This window comes from Panulirus ornatus, chromosome 53 (genome assembly GCF_036320965.1).
Source record: "Panulirus ornatus isolate Po-2019 chromosome 53, ASM3632096v1, whole genome shotgun sequence".
NCBI classification, from domain to species: Eukaryota; Metazoa; Arthropoda; class Malacostraca; order Decapoda; family Palinuridae; genus Panulirus; species Panulirus ornatus.
In genome coordinates, this window is record NC_092276.1 from 11,015,561 (window position 1) to 11,043,504 (window position 27,944).

The 27,944-nt window shown below is 36.8% G+C and overlaps 1 protein-coding gene across 2 annotated transcripts; it reads right to left on the reverse strand.

Annotated features, from left to right (window-relative positions):
• Positions 1-687: 687 nt before the first annotated feature.
• On the reverse strand, positions 688-25,710 carry LOC139765234 (uncharacterized). 2 transcript variants are annotated; one of them, XM_071692569.1, is made up of 39 exons: positions 25,646-25,710; positions 25,417-25,514; positions 24,845-24,976; positions 24,532-24,666; positions 23,715-23,867; positions 23,124-23,346; positions 21,785-21,912; positions 20,325-20,456; positions 19,921-20,049; positions 19,635-19,757; positions 19,340-19,471; positions 18,916-19,047; positions 18,396-18,530; positions 17,817-17,945; positions 17,342-17,473; positions 16,116-16,247; positions 15,661-15,792; positions 14,994-15,125; positions 14,014-14,145; positions 13,325-13,456; positions 13,023-13,154; positions 12,445-12,576; positions 11,780-11,911; positions 11,239-11,370; positions 10,064-10,195; positions 9,759-9,884; positions 9,216-9,347; positions 8,406-8,531; positions 7,742-7,873; positions 7,012-7,143; positions 6,298-6,426; positions 5,637-5,768; positions 4,878-5,009; positions 4,301-4,432; positions 3,696-3,824; positions 2,978-3,106; positions 2,422-2,553; positions 1,936-2,061; positions 688-883 (listed from the first exon to the last, which is right to left on the reverse strand). In XM_071692569.1, the coding sequence occupies exons 2-39, from the start codon at positions 25,511-25,513 to the stop codon at positions 861-863; spliced, it is 4,944 nt and encodes a 1,647-aa protein (XP_071548670.1). In that variant the 5' UTR covers position 25,514; positions 25,646-25,710; the 3' UTR covers positions 688-860. The 2 variants fall into 2 exon arrangements, with proteins under 2 accessions (XP_071548670.1, XP_071548669.1); XM_071692568.1 differs by having other exon boundaries at positions 9,216-9,350.
• Between the last annotated feature and the right edge of the window lie 2,234 nt (positions 25,711-27,944).

Consider the following 27,944-nt stretch of genomic DNA (forward strand, 5'->3'; position numbering starts at 1 on the left):
AGGTTATGAACACTGTTGTACACGGAGGTTATGAACGTTCAGAGGGCATGGTAGGGAGATATACATTATACACGAAGGTTATACACTATACAGAGAGGTTGTTGTACTCACGAGACAAGGATGTGGGCGGGTAATGGCGTTGGAGGCGACATGCAAGATGGTCAAAGTCAGGGACGATTCGTTCGGAGGTCCTTCCATTTCGGGAGCTCCCACGAAGTAGTAGCAGCCACGGAGAAAGTCCTTCGACCTGGCCACGTCTGTAGCTGCCTCACTTGTACATTCCAAGTATTCTACCATCACTACTGTGCATCTAGCACTCTTTCTAGTGATCCAGGGGACGTCTGAAGGGAACAGGGGAACGTACAAAGTAGTGGCCAGAGATTCTAGGAGTACCTATACTAGTATATAGGAAATCTAGTCTATTCATTTCGTTGTTAAACCTGCGAATTCAGTTCCTGTTACGACGATACCCAAACTTCTATGGGTTTTCCATTAGCTAATCCTATACTATCTAGGGTGGATTTGCCTAGATTGCATTTGCATACAAATCAAATATGCTTTCACGTCCAGTAGCTCGTCTAAATCCCATCTTGGACGAAAGAAGAGACCCAAAGGGAGTTCATTCGTACTTAACCATAAAACTTACCATGAGTCAAAAGTAATACGCAAGGTAAAGAAACGAAAGTATATTTAGTGTTCCAGTTTATTACCAAATATAGATAATCTTTTACATGCTATAAGTATAATTTATATCAATAAATATACATGCTATAAAGCTATAAGTTATATATGCTATAAAGCTAAAGATGAGATGGGTGGAGTTGAAGGTCCATATACGTCTGGAGACATCCCCATTGTGTCTAATACAGGTGGTGGGGATCATCTGAAATTCAAAATTGTGGTTATTTTTTATACTAGAATACATAGAGATTATCTTAGGATTTGATACCAAGCTTTTAGCATTAATCTTTTGAAATTTTATTAACTTAATGTATGTGAATCTTCAAGACTTCCAATATCTAAATTCTATACTGTAATTGGGACATTCTATTTCGGATATAGAGCATTAGTTTGTATTCTTCATGAAGGGTATAGATAAGCTATAGGTTTTACATTAGCTATTAAAATTTAGAGAATTCTAGAAATAGATTACTTTTTTAGAGTAGATACAAGTCAATATTACCAGTTAGATAATTTAAACGTCTACGAGCCATCTTAGTTAGGATTAGAGATATGGGAGGAAGAAGCTATAACTATAAAGTTTCTAATAGAATGATATAGGGTAGAGACAAGTATGGTAGCGAAGAAAGGTTCACGAGACTGCGTATGCTTACCCCTTAACCCTGACTTGTGCAGTCGAAACATGCAATTAGATCTAGTCCATTAGTTAAGAATTCAAGCTGTGAAATATAGCGTTCGAGAAGCGAATGTAGCACAAGGAAACTGAACAAAGGAATGAAGGAAGGGCGAGGTACAAGAGATCTAGTACGGCAAGGAGGCCAGAGGAAACGAATTGTGGATTTGGTATAGTATGTGAACTCTACTACCTTGAAGTGAACTAGGGGACGTGGAAAGAAAGGATGACGGATGGATCATTAGAATTTTGCGATAGTACGATTTAATGGGTTTGCGAGAGAGATCACCTACGACATTGTGAAATAAGAGCGGAATGATGCTCTAAGGAGAGAAGTGGAGGAAGAATGCCTCGTGTATGCAAGGAGAGACACTCTTTGGCCACACATTAATGGGAGTTACCGGAGAACACAGACGTCAGAAACGAGTATAGTTCATGAACACAGCTTTAGCTAGTGCAGTTATCTTTTATATTAGACTATCTTACCTAATACGAAAGCAGCAAGACGTTAGTCTAAGTTAAAATTTGTCACTTATTAAAAACTAGATACGATTTTACACTAAAAATTGAATTCATTTTACCTGGAACACAGCAGACGCAGTCGTCTGTACCACATTTGCCCTGGATCGAATTCTCGCCTTTCCGACAGACTTCAGAGCAATGGCCATCAAGGGCGTGACATCCAATCGTGTCGTAGCATTTGCTTCCTGTTGGGAAGATAGTATGAAGGTAAATATTAGAGATTTAAGCAGTACCACACAGTTCGAAAATCCAATCTTAAAACTTTGGTAATTTTATTAAAATGAACCCAAGTATTTTATTGTAATGCAGTTCTTAGATACTCTCAAAATTTTCATAGATTCTACATTGTCAAAATCATTACTAAAGTTTTAGATTTTTGCATGATTAAATCACTACAAGTTAGAAAATATTTTCAGCCACATTTTACAAGACAAAATGCTCCAGTAATAGTCAATGACTTAAAACACCTTACCAAATGGAAGGGTTTCAGGGTTGTATAAAGATAAATTACGAGGTTATCTGTTAAGGAGACATTGCCAGCTTACTTGGCACACAGCAGAAGCAGTTTTCACCATCACACAGATGATCTATACGATCCTCATCAAAGCTGCACCCTTCTTTGCAACGACCATTACGACCATGGCAAGCGGAGGAGGTAAATCTACACTGATCTGTTTCTGCATTGGAAAAGGAATATTAACATTTGCCAAGATATATTAACATTTGTTAAAGAATATTAACATTAGCTAGTTTTACATATCAGTTTTCTTAACTTAAGATCAAATTTTCGTTTTATGGCTCATGTTGCCAATACTTAAGAGCTTCAGAGATTCCTTATTCTCCTTTCTTGGATTCGAGGAATTTTAATCTTACGCTTCAAAAAAAACTTTCGAGAATCGAAATGTTCAAAGATGTTTCACCATTTGAAAGCTACTTTGATGCATTTTCAGTATACGCAGCAATAGCAGTTTACCCTTTTATCAATATAAACTTCCCTGTGCAATCTCAAACTTTCCCAATAAATGAAATGATCAGGTTCGTTAACCACTATACAGTGTACGATATTATAATAAACCTTCCGAATCTTTATCGAAAACTTACTGGGAACGCAACAGAAGCAGTTATCGCCCTCACACAGATGTTCGAAACCATCTTCCTCAAATTTACACATCTCCGCACAATGACCACCACTATTACGGCATGCAACAGTGTTACGCCTGCAGTCAGCCTCTGCAACAAGAAGTAGTTATATTGCAGAGACTAAAGGATCTTTACCAAAGCAAGTACTCACCATTTGAATTTGGAAAATCCACGAGACAATTTTTCTGGCACAGTTTTTTGTGCGAGCTAACCAGTGCCGAATACAAGTTATAGGTTAAAATCAAGGATAGAAGCATGAACAGTATTGAGATAACCAACACATATGCTACTATCAATGCATGTTGCAGTAGAAGATTTGAATATACATTTAATTTGTAGGATACCACTGCAATGGCGTGGCTAGATTTTGTCAATAGTGAACATAGTATAGAGTAGAATAATATTCTTCCAAGTTTCCATATGATGTTTGCAAATGTATCATCGTACCAAGACCGAAAAATATGTGTCCTAAAGTTTTTTACCTTTGGAAACGTATGAAAAGAATGCAAACCATAAATCTATGCAAAGAAAAGAACTAAAAGATATGGAATAGTCTTGGAAACCCTATCAAACGAAAATTCTATTCTTCAATCTTTGATTAGCAGAGCCTACTGGCAAATAAAGAATTTCCTCAACGTATTGTCCTGTCTCAGCTAAAGATTCTTTAGCGAAAACTTACTTTGTACACAACACAGACAGTTGTCAGATTCACACAGATGCTGTAGACCATCTTCGCTAACACTGCACATATCGTCACAGCGACCACCTGTGGTCTGGCATGCGGAGGTTGTAAAGCCACAACGAGGCTCTAAGGAAAGAAATGGAAATTATTGAATTTAAATTCATGCTCGTCAGTCTAAGAACTCTGTTTGATAACCATTTCTTTATCTAGAAAAACCTTAAGATTCCTTCAAGACTTTAATCTACCTCTCTGGATATTCCCTAAATACCCATCCAGATCCTTAATTACATCAATCGTGGACTGATGAGAATATCTATAATTTTCTAATCCATGAATTACAAATACACCCATTTCTGATTAACTGTTCTACGATGTGAAAGAAAAATTTTAATTTACCAGATCTACAACTATATAAAACAAATTTAACATCTGGTGATGTTTACCGACTTGCTTAATAAATTTAATATCTGTTGAAGTTCATGGATGAACGAAGTACTTCGTTCCGACCCATAAACTGAACAGTTTCTATTAATATAGTACGGGTTAGAATCTGAACGATTCACCATGTATGACGCCATGATCATTTCCAAACAAAAACTTACTTTCAACACAACATAAGCAGTTGTCTGTCTCGCAGAGGTGTTGGACACCATCCTCCTCCAAACCACACCTCTCGGCGCAATGGCCACCTCTGATCCGGCATGCAAGGGTGTTGCGATTGCAATCCTCAGTCTCTGCAATGAAAAATAATTCCCATTTAGAGAAGTTAGTAAAATACAGGTGTAAAGATGACGTGGCTAGCTTCCAGAGTGGCGAAAGACTATATATATGTAGGGTTAGTTGGACCAAAAACGATTTTTTAGGGTTAGTGGGACTAGAAAATTTTTAAGGACAGAATAAGAACAACGTGGGAATTATGACACTTTTCCATTCCATCCTCTATAGGAATGGAGCACAAGGCTTGCACAAGAAATCAAAGTGTTGTACAACAAGAATGCTTAGCGAAGGTTTCGTAATGTGTGCAAAACTAAGATATAATTAAAAGTTCCTTTTGAGTATTAAACTCTGAATACTAAACTATAGACGAAAGCAGCATGTATAGGATACCTTTATGGTTACAGTCTTAGATTAATAAGGTCTAAGAACTCGTAGCTTTAAGTATATGAACCGATAACTTACTTGGCACACAGCAGAAGCAATTATCACCATCACACAGATGTTCCAGACGATCCTCGTCAAAATCACATGTCTGGTCACAGCGACCACCCCTGCTTCGACAGGCAGGAGTAGTGAACCTACATTGGTCAGCCTCTGAAATGGAAACCAAGATCATTTTGGTCTTTCAAAACTACAAGTTAACTTTGCATATTTACAGGTTAACGTAATTTTTGTATTGTCGATACGTAAAATTTGTTTCCCCCTAAAAAAATTCCAGCAATGTTTAGCTTTAATGCTAGGGTTACAGAAAAATAGCACCTTTAACTTTTTTTATGTTAAACATCTTTCCGAGAAGATAAAAGTTGAAAATACTAAATGGCTTATGAATATTTAGATTAATACCCAAGATAACCTATCAGTTAACGTAGGAGCAAGAAGAAATATTCAGCAACTTTGAAATAAATTACGGTTGCTAATATAACTTGAAACTAATTTTTCAAACTAGCGAAATATGGTTTTAAACAGACGCATCTGCAAGAGTTTCAGAGCAACGCAAGTGTACACCAAATGTTAACAAATATTTAAGTTAGGGTACATCTGTTGTAAATGATCCAAGCACATTCTATGGAATGAATCAGGTATGAAATTTAACACAAGATTTTAAACGTTCATAAATGAAGAATGCCTGCAATCTTAAATGACAAAGTAGTTCCTTTACCCACAAACATGTAATAAGATCAAGAATGATTGAAGTGTTGATCATGTCTAATATAGACTCACTTGGCACACAGCAGAAGCAGTTGTCACCATCACAAAGATGTTCCAAGCGATCCTCTTCAATACTACACATGCCTTTACATCGACCGTTCCTCCTAAGGCATGCAGAGGTGGTAAACCTACACTCCTCAGTCTCTGCATGAAAGAAAATATCAGTTACCAGGCCATATGGAGTAGATTAGTTTCAAGCTCTGTAGATAGACCCGTTACATTGCTTCTGTAAACCTTTTCAACATACTAGGATGAAGTCTTCTCAACATGTTCAACATACTAGGATGAAGTCTATTTCCTACTGTAAGTATTAAATCGGTCATTTTTAATGTACAGCAATAGTTAACAAGAGTAGGTATTCAAGTCAAATTACCAAAAATTTTAAAATTTTCATATTCATGGTCCATTTCAAGCTACTTTATATGTATAAACCCGTTTGACTATTCACGAAGAACTCAAGTTATGCATCATGATTAAAGCCGCTAGCTAGTAAAATACCATAGAAAATGTACTTAAACTTTTATTGCCAAGGTCTCTGGACGATTGAAGGTCCATTGAGAGGAGAGATTTCAAAGTCATTAAACCATAAAGAGGAAAATGTTAACCTTTTCAACATATTGCAAGAAAAAGAAAATCTTATTTATCGATTTTAAACTTAAAATTTTAACCTTACTTGGAACGCAACAGAAGCAGTTTTCCGTGTCACACAGATGCTCCAGGCGATCCTCATCAAAGCTACAGAATTGTGCACAGTGACCACGTCTGCTGCGGCAAGAGAGGGTAGGCCGACAGTCCTCAGTCCCTGTGAAGAAAGTAGAAGTCTCACTAGCTGGTAAATAAGAATATTTTCAAAGGATTCCAGCAAGGAGTAAATATTGTCAACCCAGAGACAATTGCACTTCTATAATAGTTGCTCCAAATATTTAGAGTTATCAAAGCATTTATTTGTAAAATACACTAAACATATGGATTATGTCTATGGCAATATCTATGAAGATTTTTGCTTTTGTATATATTTTTTTTTGTTCAGTAACGCTAATGTAAATTCTCCCAGCAAATGAAAGTACAGAGATTGATATTACCAAAGCTTTTTCAAGCATTCTACCGCTTTGAACTCTTTGTATACATACAGATGAACTTGTACAGTCTATAAAGATTCGTTTGTACCGTGACAAATAGCCTTACCAAAATGCTTATGCTTAACTTATGTAGAAGCTGCTCTCAAGGTACCCGATCATTTCGCTTTTCCATAAACACTAAACCGTCGTTTTACTGGATGGGTAAATCGAGCTACTTTTCCAGAAGCACTAATGTTTTACTGGCTGTTTAAACTGATCTGTAAGCAAGAAGAGAGAAATACAATATGTCTCAAGGTACTATGACTTACTTGGAACACAGCAGACGCATTTGTCACCCTCGCATATATGTTCTACACGATCCTCCTCAAAGCTACACACATCTGCACAATGACCGCGTCTGCTTCGACAAGCGAGGGTATTGTGCATGCAGTCTTCAGATCCTGTGGTAAGAATTCATCGTATCAAAAGCAGAGTTTGAAGATTTCTCGCAAGCTAAAGAGAATGGAAGAATTTTGAACTAGTAATGAAAACATTTGGATAATCTACCAGAACCGCGTGTCCCTTTTCAAGAGGGAAGGATTCTAAAGGGAATTAAAAAGGCCATTTGAAACTAATGGTAACCTAAAAATATGTTCTTTGGAAAAAGAACTGGGGAAGAGGGTTTATGAAATACTATAACTTCAGCTTTAGTAATTAATACTTTCATGAACATGGCATTATCTAAAATTCAAGTTATTTAGCACGAAATAACGTTTTGCATCATTGTTACTTAAAGAACTATGCAAAATTAACACAATATCAAATACAAATTAACTAGATTTACAGTCATCTGGAAATGTTCCAATTATTCTGCAATTCAAATAATGAGAGTAGAATTTACTACAGGCTAATGGCCAAATATATGGGTTATTACATTTCCTATAAAAATCTACACTAATGAAGGAATTACCACCAAGTAGTCTTCAAGTCCACAAATGGACTCTTACGATCCAATATAGCACTTCATCAAGTCAATTCACTGAAGAACCTTAAACTTACTGGGCACACAACACAAGCAGTTGTCCGAGATGCACAGGTGTTCTACACGATCTTCATCAAAGCCACACGCTTCACTACAATGACCTCCCCTGTTATTACAAGCAGTGGTAGTTATCCTACACTGGTCAGTTCCTGTAGTGAGGACGTTGAAATCCGATCAGAGTTGAAATACCAGAATGTGTGTACATGCAATACATTTTCCTTTGTCAAAACCTTGACCTGTACTTTCTAAGCGACTTGTGTACTTGTACCAATCTTTGTAAGTGCCAAGGTCATAATAGATTAAGTACACAACCACTAGAATGAATTATATGGAATGCCCATATAATTTCAACCTTTCTTCAGTTAACTTGAGAATATTCTACACGATAAGACAGGATAGTATATATCGACTTTGTAAGCGTTTAGCAATTTTTTCATTACTTAAAACATCAGCAAAGTGATAAAATGAATCAAGTTTTGTTTTAAAAACTTGGTACTTTACGAAAACAGTATGGGTGTTTTATATCCTCTTTGATTGCTTAAAACATTAACAAAGCGATAGATTGAATAAATTAAGTTGTTAAACTTACTAGTTTACGAAAACAGCATGGGTGTATTTATATCAAGTACTAGACGAAGTTTTGCACGATGGTATGATGCATAAAAACCATGAAACACTCACTTGGAATACAACAGAGGCAGTTGTCCGATTCGCACAGACCTTCGAGATGATCTTGTTCGAAACAAATTTCGTTACAGTGGCCTCCCCTGACGCGGCATGCCAGGGTGGTGCGACTACAGTCTGATTCTGTAATACAGAAAAAAAACTATTGGATTCGGGAAATATGGTAGGCAAAACACTAAGAGTAAATTGAAACTAGTTCAAGTCCGTTCTCTACACATGGGAAGTGTGTGTGCGAGATTTATACTCAACTGGAAGCGCCTTTGACAAGACATTAATAGATTCCTAACCATCTCAGTTCACGTCACAATAAATCTAGATTCAACGCCAAATACGAAGATTAATCTTGTATGAATATTAGCGAAACTCGCCAATTTGGTATGATTACTCTGAGAATCTTGTGATGTTGGAATAAACCAGGTATTAAAGCTCAAAGAATTTAAAGTTCCTCTCCAAAACGGTTTAACGTCTTAATTACAAATGAAGGTTATTACAATATACGCATTATTATATACTAAAATTAGGTTTAATCTGATATTTGGGTCCAATTTTCTGGACGAAGTACTAGGTACTACACAATCTACCATTAACAAGTAACTACTTTGGGAAAAAAAAAAAAGTATGCAAAACAAGTTGTTGCAAGGGACATTTCGGGGGTTCTTTTTTACCAACTCTCTTTATACACAGCAGAAAAAGTGGACGAAGTACTATGGCACTACATAATCTACTATTAATAAGTAGCCAGTTTGGAAAAAAAGAACGGATAAGCCGTTGTAAGGGCCACTTCTGGGTTCTTTTTTACCCACTCACTTGGTACACAGCAGAAGCAGTGTTCATCGTCACATAGATGTTCTAGCCGATCTTCGTCTAATCGACACGTCTCGTCACAGCGACCATTCTTGCTACGGCAGGCGGGTGTAGTGAACGTGCATTGGTCGGTTCCTACTGCCAAAATACAAATATCTTTAGTTATCAAGAGATTTTGAGGATCTATAAACTTTGTCGCATCTTTATACAAAGATTTTGTTTGCTACGGAGACAAGGTTATAAGTTTATACGAAAGTTCAAAAAATCTGCGATTGGTTCAGTTTACACAAGAATGGTTGTCCTTTTATCAATCTGTTCATCTATGTAGTGAATTATATGAATATCTAAAATTAGCACAAGACTAGATATTCGCACGATATTAATTTGTGAAGTTAACCGAAGACATATGGTGATGTACGTTTAAAATCTTATCGAACAGATTAATATCTGGGTTAGAAAAAAAATTAACACAATAGTAAAGTCATTTAGACTCGGCAACAAAGTTTAGAAAAAAAGTAAAATGACAACTTGTACTCAAATACTTACTTGGAATACAACAGAGGCAATTGTCAGATTCGCATAGACCCTCGAGGTGACCTTGTTCGAAACAAATGTCATCACAATGACCTCCTCTAAGACGGCAAGCAAGGGTGGTACGAGTGCAGTCAGGCTCTGCAAATAAACGAGTCATTCCATGGTGATTAGTGAAGGAACTTCACTACAGGTGAAGAGTTAGGGAATATGTTAACCACAGGTTATTGAAAATATTTTTCTTCAAGCGTTTCCTTTTAGTTTAAGGTTGTCTGCTAAGGTTATGGTTGGCATTTCAAGATTTGTTAAGACTTTCTTACTTGGTACACAACAGAGGCAGTCGTCAGTAATACAAAGATGTTCTAGATGGTCTTCATTAGAATTACAGGATCTGTCGCAACGACCACGTTTGCTACTACATGCAGGGGTAGTGAACTTGCAGTTATCAGTCTCTGCGAAGAAAAGTTTACATTGGTAAGTTAATCTTATTTATGTCCAAATACTTTACACAGACTTTATAAACCAGAGTCTACGTTCTACCATAGGACTATTAAACATACCTAAATTTTGTGGTAAGATCTTCTAGTCCTCTCACTATTTGGACTACCATGGAGTAGCGTAAAGTTCCATTAAGCTTTTTTTTTTTTTAACAAAATATTGGGAAAAAAGTTTAGACATACTTGTGCAGATTTATCGCTGAGATGCTAACTCAAAAACTGAATTTACTTTAAAAAAAAAAAAGAGCATTTGAGAGTTACATAAACACAAGTCCTATATTCTTCAAAACTACGCTTCTTCGACAAAGTGACTATTTTTGTTACAGCATAGCATGTTATAGACAAGCCAAACACTTTGTAATCAAAACTCACTCCATAGAAACTAGTAAATTAAAGATTCTCGTATACACAGTATACACCGTTATATCCAGTATATCGTATATCCAGTATACACGGTTCTGTATCCCATCTTCACTTTGCTAGCTTCTGCCTAGGCATCGTGTCATGGGAAGAATGGTCAAGCTGGTCCATAATTGTTATTTGGCGTTATACTTCAGCCAAAATTGGTGCAGAGACACGATTGTAGAGTATAAAGAGAATGGCTACGTCTACGACATACCACAAAAGAGTAAAAAGATCAGGTTGGGCAATAAACACTTCACTGGATATGGTAATAAATGAATGTCGTAGCGAATCTGAAGTTCAAATACCACCAAGGTCAGGTGTATCATAGATGTATACTATACGGAATCTAAGCATAGCGAGATGTTACCTTCCCAACTACCTTTAAAAGTAAATCCTATCAACTTAATACAATATCCAATAAACCCAGATCGTAAACTAATCGTTCAAGAAGCGATCGTAGTTTGCATAAAGACCTTAAATTTTCCACAATATATTGGCTTTGTGTCAAGATCTTTTAGTTTTAATTCACCAAACATGTTAACCATGGGCACGTCTGTGCCCAAGTTTAAGGGATGTTTTGATCCGAAACTTACTTGGCACACAGCAGAAGCAATCATCACCGTTACACAGATGTTCAATACGTTCTTCGCTCGTGTTACAGGTGTAGTCACATCGACCATTTCTACCATGGCAGGCACGGGTCGTAATTCTACACTGATCAGCCTCTGCGGTAGGGAAAAAGTAATCCAATTAGATACATAGTTTTCAAAGACGAAGAAGAATGCTATGCATTTTTTCTTTATAGTACGTTTTCAACGCAAGAGACTTATTGAAAATCAAGAAAGACTTGAGACACTAAGAAGAGTGTTAAAATAATTTTATTGTATATTTACAATGATCGCACTGCAAACTATACAAATTTGGCCAAAAAAGGTTTAATTCTATGAAGTGATATGGACTTTGTAGGTAGATGCGATGAAGTATATTAGTCATTATAAAGGCCAAAATGATACAATCCAATGGCAGCAAGTGACAGACAGGATCACAACCCTTTAAAAGGACCACAAATTTGCACTATGTCACTAATAATACCGTTGTCACAAGGTGATAGTCGTTCGTTATTTGTCGACTTACTTGGCACACAGCAGAAGCAATCATCACTGTTACACAGATGTTCAATACGTTCTTCGTTCGTATTACAGGTGTAGTCACATCGACCATTTCTACCATGGCAGGCACGGGTCGTAATTCTACATTGATCAGTCTCTGCAATGGAAAATATAATAAAATAACAATTCAAGTCAGCGCACAAGATATAGTCCTCCAAAAGGATCTGCAGTGATTACCAATTGCAAAGGAAATCAATTTAAAAAAAAAAAGTCATGGAATTTTATCTAGTGTTATAGATTTCATAATTAGAAGTAACTTGTCTTTGCAGTTACAAACAATTGGTCATATATGACCTAACTCGATTTCTGAACATGTTAACACTATACTGAACCAAGTGTCCTCTGCCAAAAATTAGAGGACTATACTTTACTGTAATATTCAAGTCTACGTGCTGACAAACTGACCAAGAAATTCAAGGAGTTCCATTGAATTATGTACTTATTATAAAAATTAAAATATTCTGCGGCACACCAAATTAAGTTGAAAGTCGGTCAAACCGAATTAGATTAGTTATTATAAAGTGCAACTCTTAGAAGTCAAAGCTGCACTAGTATATGAATATGGCCAATTGGCAGCAAATGATACGATTATGATTTTCTCAAAATATCCGTTCGTCATTGTCAACTTACTTGGTACACAACAGAAGCATTTGTCACCATCACAGAGGTGCCCTAGCCGTTCCTCGTCGAAGCTACAAGTCTCGTCACAGCGACCTTTCCTACTACGGCAGGCAAGGGAGGTAAACTTGCACTGGTCTGTTTCTGGAAGGAGAATTTAAAGAAATTTACTTTCGCCATTTGAAAGCCAGCTCTTATTTTCATACTTTTCCTGGAACTAAAAACTCCAGCTCTTGTACAATATTCCCAGTTAATGTAATCTATGCAAGCTTCCAGACTTCTTGGAAATGCCCGAATTTCTCCATATATTCAACCAAGAGTGAACCAAATGCAAACTTCCCCCACTTACACTTAACTTCCTTACTCTACTTAGCTGAACTTGCTACAGCACAGAATGATGTAAAACTTGTCATTATCGATAGAATCTATTAAATTTTATTTCTCTACCTGCGTTTTTGAAGTTTATGGGAATTTTAAAAGTTCATTGCTTAATTCATTATTAAAATTATTATGTACATAACTATAGTTACACTTGATATAGACAATTTCAGTAAAGCTGTACTTTGGCATGATAATTTCTTATAACTTACTTGGAACACAACACGCACAGTTGTCAGAGGTACATAGGTGTTCGAGATTATCCTCTTCAAAACTGCACGCGTCTGCGCAGTGACCACCTTTGTTACGACATGCAAGGGTGTTGTGTTTGCAGTCTTCAGGCTCTGCAATTAAAGTTGCCCCCTTTATAGTATAGTGGTTAAGAACTTCAATCCATTATGAAATTAGTAGTATCAAAGTACAGGACAATGCTCAAACAATCAAGTAGTAGATAATCAATTCCAGCAAGTCTAAGTGGGATGTTGAAATAAGCAAGACTTTGAATGCAACTCACTTGGTACACAACAGAGGCAGTTTTCTGTATCGCAGAGGTTAGGTACATGATCTTCATCAAGGTTGCACCTTTCCGCACAGTGGCCACCTCTAAGACGGCATGCAATGGTGTTGCGTCTACAGTCCTCAGACTCTGCAACGAAAACATGACATGATGTAGTAAACGAGTTTGAAGAATCAATATCTTAATCTAATCATGGATAAATTGTCTATTCGGGCATCGAGTTAGACAAGCTCTGCTATGGTACAAAAAATTTAAGAGAAGAGGATTTTTAAGAGAACATGATGAACTCAAGGTTTTATAACCAGTTATGTACATTAAATGCTCTGGTTTAAAAGTTTGATAGTGGTGTGGTAAAGTAATTAGTATGACATTGCAATTGTATCACGTACAAATCACTAGTTTAATTTCATATGTATATCATTGAACCATGATTAGCATTGCACGGTCTTCACTGCAATGGATTTTGCAATAGTAATGTTTCAGAACTAGATATTCTAATGATAACCTATTAAAGTAATCTACAGATTCCAATACATTAACCTAGAGCAAGAGGTACTGCATAATATGTTTAACCAAATACAGTATCGAGTACATTTCACGCAGTACAAGTCAAATCACCAGCTTGCAAGATTATCCGTTCCAGGATAAGTTTTGGAAGTCGTTTAAAGTTTCGTCTGACTACTTACTTGGTACACAACAGAGACACTTGTCCTTAGCACACAGATGTTTTAAGATATTCTCGTCGAAACTACACGTTTCGTCACAACGACCACCTCTGCTCCGGCAGGCACGGGTTGTAAGCCTACAATCGTCAGCTTCTGCAATGAAGGAAAATAGAAACCTTTTAATGGAAAAAAAAAAAGATCTAACATGTCGATTCCAGACTTGAGTACAGACGAGTTAGGCATTTCAAAATTTGATCCACTAGATATTGTGGCCATATTCAGTCACTAGTTCTACCTGCAAAGGAGGAAGCAGTTTTGAGACCTATACCAAATGTCTACGATAAATTTAAAACATGAAGGCTCCGATAGACAAGCTTCATTACAGATTGCAATGGAAATTTACCAAGAAACTGGCAAACGAAATCTATAGACGGTTTAAGTGATAAGTACACCTTAACCAGGGATAAATCATATCAAACATCGTATTCTATCTTCGATAACCATCGCAAACGTGCACAGGGATATTAATTTCAAGTTTCTCTACTCAGAGTCAGTCATGAGCGAAAAGTGGATTGGTTTATTTACGATTAAATCTGGTAAGTACTGAAGTGCGATTTGAATTACGTTACCATATCAAGGTTTTGTCGAAATCAAATGCTTTTATGATGGTAGGTAATAAAGCCAGAGACTGACCAGGTGATAAGGATATTAGGAATGAGATTATATTCCTAAGAAAATTTATTTGTAACGCTAAAATTTTAAGCAAGTATTCAATCGGTTTTGAATAGATATTTTACAATTTTTACGTTATGGCTGCGTATAAAGATTCGCAACTTTACTATGTTAGAATATGAACATATGACAGGTTTGTGATTACACAAAGTTAGTGGATCGAAACAATACCGAATGATTATAGCCATAAACACCTAACTTTATCATGACTCAGTTATAACAATGTAAAGAAGCAAGTATTGGGAGGACATGGGAAAGCAACAACTTACTTGGTACACAACAGAAGCAATTTTCAGTGGTGCACAAATTCTCTAGACGATCCTGGTCAAAATTACAGCTGTCATCACAATAACCACCTTTGGTTCGGCATGCTAGGGTAGTAACCCTACAATCATCCATTTCTGCAATGGAGATTTTGTATACAAAATTTATCAGTTTAAAGATGAGTTTAGAAACTAGTATATTTTGTCAATACATTCAGTCCCGAATTAAACATTCATCCTTACGTTACACATTTCATACATGTGCGCTTGACTATGAAGTCCTTTGATACAACTATTTCAATTGTGCGAAAATCATTCTAACACGAGCCGCTTCAGATAGGATCAGTTTGAAGATCTATCTCATATGGAACAATAGCAAATTGATAGTCCCATCTAGATTTCAACCAAAATTTGTTTTACAGAGGCGAATCTTAGTTACAGATTGGATAAGCTTCTTGCAAGATTAACGCCAATAGATTACGTTCATCTCATCTTTTAAATAAGATTTACGATGTAGAAGAACCCGGAGCAACGCCTTTGAAATTATAGACTTGATATGCGAAAACTATAGACATTTAAGCTTCCAATACCATTCTAAAGATTAGATCCTTTTAAAAAAAAGTGGAAACTATAGACCAATGAATCTAAGGCAGATCACGACCACAAAACTTACTCGGAACACAACAGAAGCAGTTGTTAGTAGTACACAAACGAGGAAGAGAATCCTCATCAAAGCCACAAGACTTTTCGCAATGACCGCCTTCTCTACGGCATGCAGGAGTGTCCAACGTACACTGATCAGATTCTGTAGTGGGGGGAAAAGAAGGAAGTTTGGCACCATTGTGTATAAGTGACAACATCCTCCACTGTTGGCCAGAGAGGATCAAGCCATTATAATCGGAGGGAGTGGGGTCAATTTCAGTCATGAAAAGTCTACCTTACATGAAACCATAGATTTTAGAAGGCCTAACAAGGCGTCAGTACTATACATCAAAGTATAAACCTGAAAGGATTAATAAGGCGTCAATAGTACATTTAAGAAATGTTCTTATGCCCTGTATGATATCGTACCAACACTAGGAAGAATAACATACTGGCATTACATATCTAGTGGGAAGGCGAACTTACTTGGAACACAACAGAGGCAGAAGTCAGCTGTACACAGGAATTCCAAACTTTCCTCATCGAGATTGCAAGTGCTCGCGCAATGACCACCTCTACCAAGGCACACAGATGGAGTAATGCTACACTGATCAGCCTCTGCGAAGAAAGGAAAAAAAAAAAAAGGTTTTAAATCTATTCATTGAATTCTAATATTCTAAGCCTCACAGTGGTACGAAATAGCTATATTCTAACGTATCTAGTAGCAACAAACATTTACAAGAAGCAATCTTAAAATATTCTTTTATTTTACTCAACGCAAGCTTTACGCATCAGGCAGTGTATTGGACATTAAAAAGAATCTAAAGACTTATGATAGAAGGAAAAATAATCACCATTTAGTACATTAGCTCCGAAAATTCTATACCTATTCAGCGTAGCATGCAATACAAATTAAATTTAGAAAATTACAGTGGCATGTGTAGATGATCACACATTGCATTCGTGAAATATATATTTTGTAATTAGCGGAACTTTCAGTTATGTTTCAAGTCTAGTGAAACTATTCATTTGAAATTAAAAAAGAAATTTCGTATCAATGCATTTGGCGAAACTTGGTAGAATACACGATATACATTCACCGACCTTTCCAATTCGATTATCTACCAGCAGGTGCACAGCTAGAAAGTGTTTGGGGACATATTTTCCCAGTTTTATAGTTCAAAATGAACATTTCATCGGCATTGGTGCAGTTACAAGTGCTAGAGACTTTTTTTTTTTTTTTATATACGGCACGTTTCTGCTCCAGGCAAAAGTATCAATATTACAATTATAAAATGATTGCGAGCAACTTTTGTATATATCAATACAAGGCCAGAAAATTATAAAAGATTCGAAAGTTTCGTTCAGTTATATTCTATTCAAGTGTATAAGCATGATGGCAATAAAAAATATATTAGCCAGAATTGGAGTAGATTTGAACGTTATAAATTACACCAACTTAACGAATATCAAAGCATTACCAAAGCTTCCCCAAATCAATTAAACTTAACGAAAGTGCAGTGGGGGAAGAGAATAGTTGCACTAACGTTTACGAAATGACTGATAATCAAATTTATTTGATAGCATAATCTAAATGTCAGGAAAATAACCTTTTAAAAGATATTGGCATGATATACACGACTGCTCATTTCCCACCACTGCTAATTTCCCCACAACTTCTTAATTGTAATTGGTCTCGAAGAACTTCTTACTTGGAACACAACAGAGGCAGTTGTCAGTGTTACACAAGTGTTCTACATGATCCTCATCGAAGTTGCAAGTGTTGTCACACCGACCACCTCTGCTCCGGCAAGCGCGGGTGTTGAACATACAATTTTCAGACTCTACAAGAAATAAAAAAGGGGGAATTTATCTCAAGAAAAAAAAACATGAACTTACATCAGTTTTACGGCAATTAGTTTAAAGATCAAAATAATACCAGTTACTAGTATTGAGGGCTAATTCATCAATGCTGCCATTTACCCTTTGATCAAATCCGACAAAAACAGTTTGAATTAACGTTGAGACTTGGGGTTCAAGAGCAAAATAATACTAGTTACTGTTGACCAATTTATTAATGCTGCCATTTGTTCTTGCACTGACCAAAGTTGTAAAGACTTTGGAAGAAAATAGCGAAATTATAGCACAACTAACTTGGAACACTAGTCCTATTACGACACAACTAACCTGGTACGCAACATTGGCAGTTTTTCTCCTCGCATAGACCTGGGAGAGGATTTTGACCGCTACCACAGTTTCTGGAACACGTTCCACGCAAGGCAGAGCATAGCAGTGTGTCGGGACATACTAGATCCCCTGAAATTCACGAGAAAAGGACATTGTGAACTACAAAATAGTAGATATACGAGATCTACGATAATAAAGAGTTTTATAGCAAGTCTGATCAAACATATATACAAGTAGTTATACGGTAAATAACCCCTGAGAATAAAGGATTTTTGCTTTACAGACTATCTTTTTGATGCAACATTATTAGATGTGGGATACGCCCGATACTTAAGGAACTGACGAGAATAGAAATATGAAATTTCAAAGGGAAAAAATGTTGAACTTTTTGCGGATTGTGTCCAGTTGATGGATTGAAGAGAAAGTTTGTTTTTAAGTCGAGGAGCAAACAATTTGCGTAATCACTATAAAAGGTTTGTATATATGCAATAAATGTAAAAGTTTGAATGTGCAAGACTGTAATTCTTAGAATGTAGTGTTCAATACTTTTCCGCTTTGAAAAATGGAACTCAAACCTACTTCGAATACAACAGGAACACTCGTCAGTAAGACATAGGTGCCTTATAGGCTGTTCATCCCTCTCGCATATATGGTCACATCGACCATCTCTGCTCCGGCAAGCAGGGGTGTTTACTTCACACTCGTCTTCAGGTTCTATTGCAAAAAGAAGTACATTGAAGTTTTATTCTCAATATTCAGCAAATTTTTTCATTTCAGGTATTCTATTCTCATTGTAATAGTTTTACACCTAATTTAAAGAAGTAACCCATTGTTATATATAGATTAAATTGCTTAGTTTCTAACGTCTTATAATTAATAAGCAAGTTATATTAAAATCATTGAAGAAATGGAATCAAGATCACTAGCACCCATTTTTTTTTCCAATACAACTATTCATTTAGAGTCTTTCATACTAGAGCTAAATGTTTTAATGAGAAGTTACATTTAAACAACTTGGATGAGGACAATACGAATTATGCTTTTTAACCCCCCCAAAAAAATTAAGTAATTCTTAAGTTAAATTTCTTTTGACATTTACCTGGTACACAACAGATACAATTAACGTTGTCACAGACGCCCAGGACTGGTTTCTCACCGTGACGACAATCGGTGGCACACCTTCCACCCAGTTCTCTTCGGCATCTAGGCGTATCCCTACATGGCTGTTGCCCTTTGAATACAAAATTAAGAGATTTTAGGTTTTTTCCATAAAAATAAGTCATTTGGAATGGATTCCCGAAACAGGTGGGATATTATAGCAAAGAAATGTTCATTATTGGGTAATGTAACCCAGGCTACACTTCGAATTTAAACCATTTTTGCTTAGTGTCAAATAAACTATAGTTTATTTATGACCAAATTGGAAGCTTAAGTACATTTACACAACTTTAAATTTTGGATAGAACGATGCCTAGAAAAAAAATCGATAAGAACTTTAAAGACAAAGTAACATGTAAACTCACTTGGTATACAACAAACGCATTCGTCACTGTTACAAAGGTGTTTGATCGGATCCTCGTCACTGTTACATTTTCGTTCACAGTAACCTCCCTTCCTGATGCAGTTGAAGCTGTCAGGCAAGCACGCATCAGACTCTAAGGAAGATGCATCAGTCAAACAAACTTTTTTCATATATACTTTCAATGGTTCTTAGAAGCAGTTACCTTACTTGCTAATTACATAATTACAAAAGTCTTTGCTGGTGACTAGATATTTATCAAGAGCGATTGAGGCAGATGAGAAAAAAAAAAAACTAGCCTGGAATACAGCAGATGCAGTCTCTGGTCTGGCATACACCATGGTTGCCTCTCTCTCCTCTATGACAATCTTTGTTGCAACGTCCACCCAGCTCAAGGCACGAAGAAGAGTCTTTACACTGACCTGCAGTAGAGAATATTTTTCCCTAATTTTAATGACAAAACTAACATGATTAGACCCTAATGTAAAGGCACGCTAGGCTTTTAAAAGACTTTTAGGATAAAATTCAACTTGTTTGTACGTAAACAGTTCTTGTGACAGTAAATTAAAAGATTTTAGATGTTACCTGGAACGCAGCAGGTACAGTCTTTGATGCCACAAACACCCTGGATGGGGTTGTCGGCTGGATTACATCTCCTGGAACATTGACCTTCTAGTTCCAGACAACGAGAAGTGTCTTGGCAAGGCAGAGATCCTGTTGAGGGAAAGTATATATTCCGAAAAATATGGAAGCGATTTCTTCTTAAATATATTGAGCAGACAGTCGACATGCAAATTTTAAAGAATTGAATTCAAATGATAGGCGAATATTTTTTGTAAAGGTGCTTGTTACATACTTTTAAGTTCATGGTTAACTTTATGCTAAGTTATTGATAAGGGAAAAAAATTTGGAATTTTAGAAATTCACGATGATAGTTTTAACTCCAGCATTATCTATAAGGGAGACTTATTACAAGATTATATACTTACTTGGAACACAACAGAAGCAGTCGTCTGTCTTGCACAGATGTCTAAGCGAGTCTTCATGACGTCCACAAGTTTCGTGACATTGACCACCTTTGACACGGCACGCGAAGGTGGTGGAGTCGCATCTCTTAGATTCTGCAACGTATGTAGAAAAATATAAGATCTAAGGAATAAGCAATGGTGTTGTGGCATTTAAAGTTTGTAATGTAAACATCTTAAACAGAACCATCACAAGGGTTAGCGTTGTTTTTTTTTTTTGAAGATGCTTTGAATTTGTTTATTTTCGTAATGGAGTCTAGTCCATGAATTAAATCAAACCAGTGTTGACACCTAAAGAAATTTTTATGCCATCATGTTTTAACATTCAGAATCGAAACAAACTGGAATGTAAAAGAACTGAATCAGATTCACTGCTGTGCATGCCATTCAGTACACCTTAGTTCGTGTCGAGATAGTTAAAAGATATCTTTATACTTGCTATATTTCGTTAACAGGAATTTGTAGACATCAAAAAAGTCTTTCAATATCTGTTTCAGATTTCAAATATGTTTTTCAAGCCCGAGAAGGCAAAATTTTGACGAAATGGGGAGATTTGAAGTAGAATAGGAGAGCGAACTGGTACAGTATGAAAGCAAGTTAGTCTTTGGACATTGTCTATTCTAAATATTCCCAGTCTATTACGAATGCGAAATATGGAATATCTAGTCCTTGTAGAACAAGTTTTACGTTTGTATCTGGTCGTGAACACACCCTGGATAGTGTTCTTATCCTTACTACAGTCTTTGGCATATTGGCTAGGTAGACCCTAGCATATGTAATAGTATTTTGGCATCAATGGTGTATTTGAACAATAAGGATACGGAACTTAATTCAATACCAAACTTCAGAATTAGTCAAAATTATCAAGTTCGTTTCTGTAAGGAAAATCGACGAACGATACTAACAAGTTATTAATGAAGTTTATATTTGTTATTAGATGAAGAAAACTTCAAGATATTTCCATTAGACAAAGAATTTACATTTATGAAAGAAAATATGAAATATTGATTGTTCGGTCAACCCGTTTTAGATTTAAATGGCTTTTATACTTTGCAATAAATTTCTTTAAGCTTTTAAAAGTTTATAAAATGCAACATACTTATGTACCACATATTATAGCACCATCCCCTATTGTGGACATTTCTAGCTTAAAAATGGATGAAGATAAATCTCAAAATATAATTTCAAAAAAGCTTTAAAATATAATCAAAAGTTTAAAAGCTTTAGAATATATTTCGATTATAGTTTAAACGTTTCGAAATATAGATTAAACGCTTTGAAATATATGAAGTTAAAATATATTTGAATCTTAGACAAGCTTAAACCAGTTTCAAGCGGAAAAGAATTTTTTAAACGGGTTCATGAACCTAGCTTTGAATTTGTAGAGGATTAGATTCTTTACGAATAGAGATAATTTTCCTCACCGCCGATGCATTCTTTGCCACAGCCAGCCACAAGGCAGCATTGTTGTCCTGGACGACAGTCTCCATGACTATGGCACGGACGGTGGGAACATTCTCGATGGAAACTATGTGGGTCTGGGCAGCTCATACTGAAAAGTAAGGACCTTACATATTGACCAGTGGAACTAGGAAGAACGAATATCCTACATCATTACACATGTAAATTTTCATCTGGGTATGTAGAGTACTACATTAATCCTATTTGAAATATTCTTTTAAAAGTTAAAATGATTCGCAAGTATACTTTAGAACATTTCTGGATATTCAAAATATAGAAATGTTTAGGTTTAATTATTTTTTCCAAGTTTGAGTACTAGAAGGGGCTTATCCATTTGAAGTTAAAGAAAACTTTATATTTTCCCTATCTAAAAATGAATTTTCCATAGCAGTAGAACCAAAGCATTTCATATTTGTTTCTCGTCCACAAGACTTATTCACAACCTAGCCATTTCAGACCTTTCTAGGGTTGAAAATTCTCTGGCATTTTGAATTCTTTTTTACATCCTGTACTGGAATATTCCGGTAAATGGGTATTAAATTGAATACCCGATTAATAATGCAACGACAGGAATGAAGTTCTACCTGGGCATTTTTGAACACAAAAGACGTTGAATGCATTGCAGAGGTTTTAGTCTTGAAATTAAAAAGATTTGTAGACCCGTATTAGCCGAGTACCTTAAAGAGATATTCAAGGTTGAAAAATTCTTTATGTTGAATAGAAACTTTGCAATATTGGCAGCAAACGAAAGTCTGGGTTCAGAAAAGATGTTCAACATCTAGTAGTAGCGACAATCAAATATGGACAGTTTAACAAAATACGTCACTAAGGAAGGATATGACTTTGTCTGGGTTTCCGTTTAGTGTATACAAGCTAAAATTTTAAAGTTTACGGGTTTCATCATTTCATTAAATACTTCCATTTGGTTAGTTTCATTTTTTTTAAAGTCAATTTGTCCATAAATTGACATTTGTAGATTTTTTTTTTATAAATTACTTAAGGAAAGAAAAATTGAATCTTTCCACATTATCAGAGTGTTCTATAATTTACAAAACAAGGCATCAAATTTCTTATAATATTAGTCTCCATATTCATTTTGAATGCTTGCAATTCTCAATTTGTAACAGTATACCAAGCCTTTCCAAATAGGCTTTATATACAAGTTTCATAAAACATTTGCAGTACAGAATAAGGAAGACCATCTTAAGAAAAACCAATGATTTTACCCATGTGCTGAAAATTGTAGTAAACCAAAGTTGAAACTTATTAAAGTGCATAATTCATTAGACTAACGATACTCACTCTGTATCGCCACAGTCATAAGTGGGGCAGCATTCGCCTGGCAGTTCCTTACAGTGTGGATGCGGTGGGGGAGGGCACTGAGGTGGTACATAGTGGCATTTTACTTGACCATCGTTACAGCGACACAACGTACATGGATTTGCATACCACTCTGAGCCGTCAGGGTGGAGGAGGCCCTTTTTGTCTACACAGTACTCATTCCGGACGAAGTCACACATCGGATCTGAAGGAAGAGAACGGGAGTTCATAGAAGTGAACAGTATTAAAGATAGGGTTGTTGGGAAGTAGGAAGCAAGACTAATGTAACCTACGTTAAATCGATTTGTCATTCAGGTTCTTTTAAGATGTATAATTTTTCACAATGTAGGATGCTAGAAGGCGAATGTTAACCAATATAACCATTTCATACAGTTTTGATGTATATTGTGGATCCAAAGTTTAAGTGGACATTTAATGAAATTATAAAAATCGTGTAATCAGCATGTTGCTAGTAGAGAACGTAGGTCTATATAGCGAACAATCAGTACTATAAATTCTAGTTCGTAAACCCATTTTCTTATTCTAATCAAGAAAAGATATCCAAATACAAACCATTATGGGGATTGTGGTGGATGGGTATGATGACAGACTTTAGATAAGGCGGTGTGGTAGTGATGCGAGCACCACAGATTAAATCCACACAACACTTCGGGAAGGAATCTACAACGGTGCCCCAAGGGAATGTGCCAGAGTTGTAGTAACAACCTGGAAATACATGGAGTCCTTCATAATCTATTGTATGAAAGGCTTAAGGCTATACGTTCAGAGATAATGAATGATAAAACGCCTATTATATATAAAGATTTTTATAAGAGCGCAAATTCTTAGCACGGCAAGTTAGACCTGTAATATTTAATATTTGTAATAGTTACAAAGTAATATCGAGGCAGTTACATAATTTGCGACAAAGTCCAAGACTCAAGATCAACCAGTTGTACATTGTCGACGTATTCACAGCTTATGTTAATGCTCGATTTCTTATATTGCAATCCACAATGTATACTTTTGGAAAGTATATCATTATGTCCTATAAGTGTTCAGTCCTATTCACCGTAATAATCCACGGAACAATATATTTACACTTTGGCCATCGATGGAGTAAGAGTTAAACTTATACGAGAAGCAAAGTACAAGTGTTATAGAATTCGCACTTAGCACGCGCAAAGTAATTGCCTTAAAGTGTAGTTAAGGGCAAGCAAAGTACTATAGTTTGAAAACTATATACAAACTTTTCACCAAGTAATCATTAGGAATTCGCACTTAGCACGCGCAAAGTAATTGTTTTATAGTGTAGTCAAGGACAAGTACCATAGTTGGAAAACTATATACAACCTTTTCATTAACTAACCATTAGGAATTGCCAACTTACCATCGGAAAGGAAGCCACAGTAAGGACAGCATCCATGCTCGAAACAGCATTTGTGGAATTCGTCAGAGAGGAACGGGTGGAGACAGCATTCATAAGCACCCACACAGTCTTGTTCCACAATGTAGGCACCTCGACCTGTAAAGGACATTAAGATGCATAGATTTTATTCATAGAAATCAAAAGAATTTATTTCAAATACAAGAAATATCAATGAAGGTTGAAACTGAAGTCAAGAGGGATTATCAAAGGTTCGTGTGATGGATTACCTTTTAAGAAATGATCTAGGTCATTAGATTATCTCCCGAGGGATTACCTTTAAGGTGGTAGATGCCGTCACAGTCCGTACAACAACCATGGTTATCACAACATTCCTGGAACTCTTCAGAGACGTGTGGGTGTCGGCAACATTCACGAGCCTCCAAACATTGGTTTGTGCCCTGATAACCTGTACAGCCGAAGACCAGAGGAGTATGTTTAATAACGAAGCGCTCTTTTATAAAGCGAAATACGCGAATGGATTATAGCGTATATTTCAAGTTTTATTTTTACCAAGTAGGTAAATGAACATAAAAATAAAAGTTAATCTATACATATCCCATAATTCCCTAGTTATGTATAATCCTACACGGTATGAACTCAAAGCTATGTTGAAAAATTATTTCCCATGCACTTAGAAATAATTCAAACATTCCAAGACTATGTTACACATAAAACTTCAATTCATTCCACATGTTAAAAATTTAGAGCGTTTCCAAACAAAACTAATTAAAACAAATCTTAAATCCAGGATAAAGATCTAATGTCTATCTAAACCAAATACTCCCAATACCGAACATCATCTTGCCTCGGAAGGGGAAAACAAAAAATTTTTTAACATGTTCTTACCAACAACTGCTCGACCCAAAGACAAACGAATCTCCGACGCCACCAGTAGCGTCACTATGACCATCCACCACCCCATCTTCGACTGGACGATCACCATGCTACATAAACAAGAAAAAAATCCATAAATGAACTCCTCACCCCCCCAAAAAAAAATTTATCCACCAAATAACATTAAGATAATCGACCACAAAATTTGGATTCACGAACTATTATAAACAAATCAACTCACTGAAAGAAGAACACAATATAGGCCGCCCGCTGGCTGGACCAACAACTGAAGACTTATAGGAGGAAATGGGAGCGACCTCACCTCCGGAACACAGGTTCGAGCAGCGTTTCGCTTGTGTCCAACCCTATTCGAACCATCTTATCGCTCATGAACCACGAACTGCAATTTGGATTAACACCCTCAAATCACTAAAGAAAAGCTTTACGCTATTATTTTCATCTATTCTTTTTTTTTTAGATTTTGTGGTTTAGGTTGATTTTCATCTGGTTCTCAGAACTTCTTCCCCCAACAAAAGTTCACCGAACGCGAAGCGTCTCGTTCGAAATTTCGGATTCGAAGCCACAATCTTCCCTAACCGTGTCACTGGCACTCTGCTTCTCATTCCAATCATTGTGGATGCCACCTTATACACAAGGACTATAAGCTCTCTCCCTTATCTCCTCGTAGTAAAGTGAAAGGTTCAAAGGATCATGACACTTAGTCTTGGACTCGCTGGAGTTTCGTAAGACAAGCCTATGGGTGCTACGCCCGTTAAGTGTATAATGGAGCCAAGCAGGTACGTCACTTATTGTATCGTTGTTTCCCCTCTCTAACCTACAAATTTCCCTCTTGTCTAAACACACTCGTGCTGGATATTTTGCTAAAAAGTGGAGTCACATTATTGCGCCGGTTCCAAGTGTGTTCTCCATGTTACAGTATCTATGAATACGTATCGTATCATGAAATTAGAGACGATGAATTACACAAAAACAATTTACAATTGCTTTTTTTCATCTGCAGTTCCAAGGGACAGTAGGAAATCACGTATGTTGATACATCAGTGTCTCTCTCTCTCTCTCTCTCTCTCTCTCTCGATGCTTGAGAACTGTAGTGCTAAACCAGAACCCGATGGTCATCCTATGGGATAATACTTTATCTATACACCACTGGTCGTTGTTTGAAGGACACTGCTGCTCTGTCTACGTTCATCCCTTGAAGGTGTGGCGGCATTGTGGGTTTGCACAGGGGTAGGCATCCACTCTTGGCAAATGTTGTCTCCATCATTCATTTACTCGCCTTTCAAAGATTAATCTTCTTATCAAAACCTCAGAATAACCCAGTCATGACGTACTCATGCCTTGAGTTACATTTCTTATCGTAGAAATATTGAATATGTCATCTGAGACATGTAGGAAGAATTAGATCCATTAGAAGGTCTCATTTTAACTTATAGGGTTAACTAGGGCCAACACCCACAAGCGATGATGCCACCTAATCGATCACAAATATGTCTCTCAGTTGTATGCAATTCCCTGACCAGAGAACACAGCATCTTAGCCCGTATATCAAAACGTACAGGCCGAAATACCAAGTCAGCAATGCATCCATTCGGGGCAGTGGATTGTCTGGCATCCCCTAAGATAAAAGCATTATGGGAATCATTTCATCAGAAGTATCATCGAAGCCTATGATCGTCCCTTTTATCCTACAGTTAAAGAACTTATTGAGGATCACATCCCTTTATTAGACGGATCGTGGAACACCGGGTCCTTGCCATATCTCACAACAACGCTAACCTCTATAAAGCCACTACGTAACAAAAGTAGACGTGGGAAGCCATACAGCCGAGGTATTCTATCCCCTCTTACAAAGCTACAACACCAGGAACAATGTGATAGGAACCTGTATGATGGGTAACAAGAATCGTAAGTTGTCTGAACAATCAGATTCCTTTGTGTCTTTAATCGCCTCTTCAGCGTTGAAGCAGTTCACCTTATGAGACACCACTTCGCCACCTGCTACTGTCGACTCCAACGCCATCTCTACGACCACTCGCCTCGAAGCCGATCTTCCATCCCAAAGACTCCGAGGTCGTAGTTAAGTGTTGTCAACAGACGTCTCTATGGCCTTACAGTAAAAAACGCTCTATACCTACCATTAACGTGACTATGTTCATGTATAACGGGGGTGTCTCTTAAACTAGCTAAACGCCTTTTACTCCTTCATAAAAGCCTCTCTTCCTCCCGCCCTCCCTCAGTCAAAACGCCTCGTTCCATAGTGCCGAAGTCAACAACCAGTCCTATAGTCTCTCTCTCAACGCGTTAGGTTAACCCATGGCCAAATCCCCCACGTTCCCTCATCTTACAGTCCCGCGATAGCCGTGCTTGGGTGTGGACGTGCTTATAGAGTGGCGTTCCAGAATGTGGGGTGGTTCGAACCCGGAATACTGGTCGAGGCCGGGTCGACCACTTGATGGCTCGGGAATGCATGGAGTGCGGAGGTAAACGAATGAAAGACATATTGCTTTTGGAGGACCTAG

What these genes read in the sequence shown, in the direction of transcription:
- LOC139765234 (XM_071692568.1), bottom strand. Translation starts at nt 25,513, where the DNA reads ATGGTGATCGTCCAGTCGAAGATGGGGTGGTGGATGGTCATAGTGACG. An exon ending in CCACCACAATCCCCATAATG is followed by an intron (nt 23,347 to 23,714) that starts GTTTGTATTTGG and finishes CTCTTCCTTCAG; the next exon opens with ATCCGATGTGTGACTTCGTC. An exon ending in CTGCTTCTGCTGTGTGCCAA is followed by an intron (nt 5,010 to 5,636) that starts GTGAGTCTATAT and finishes TTTCCATTTCAG; the next exon opens with AGGCTGACCAATGTAGGTTC.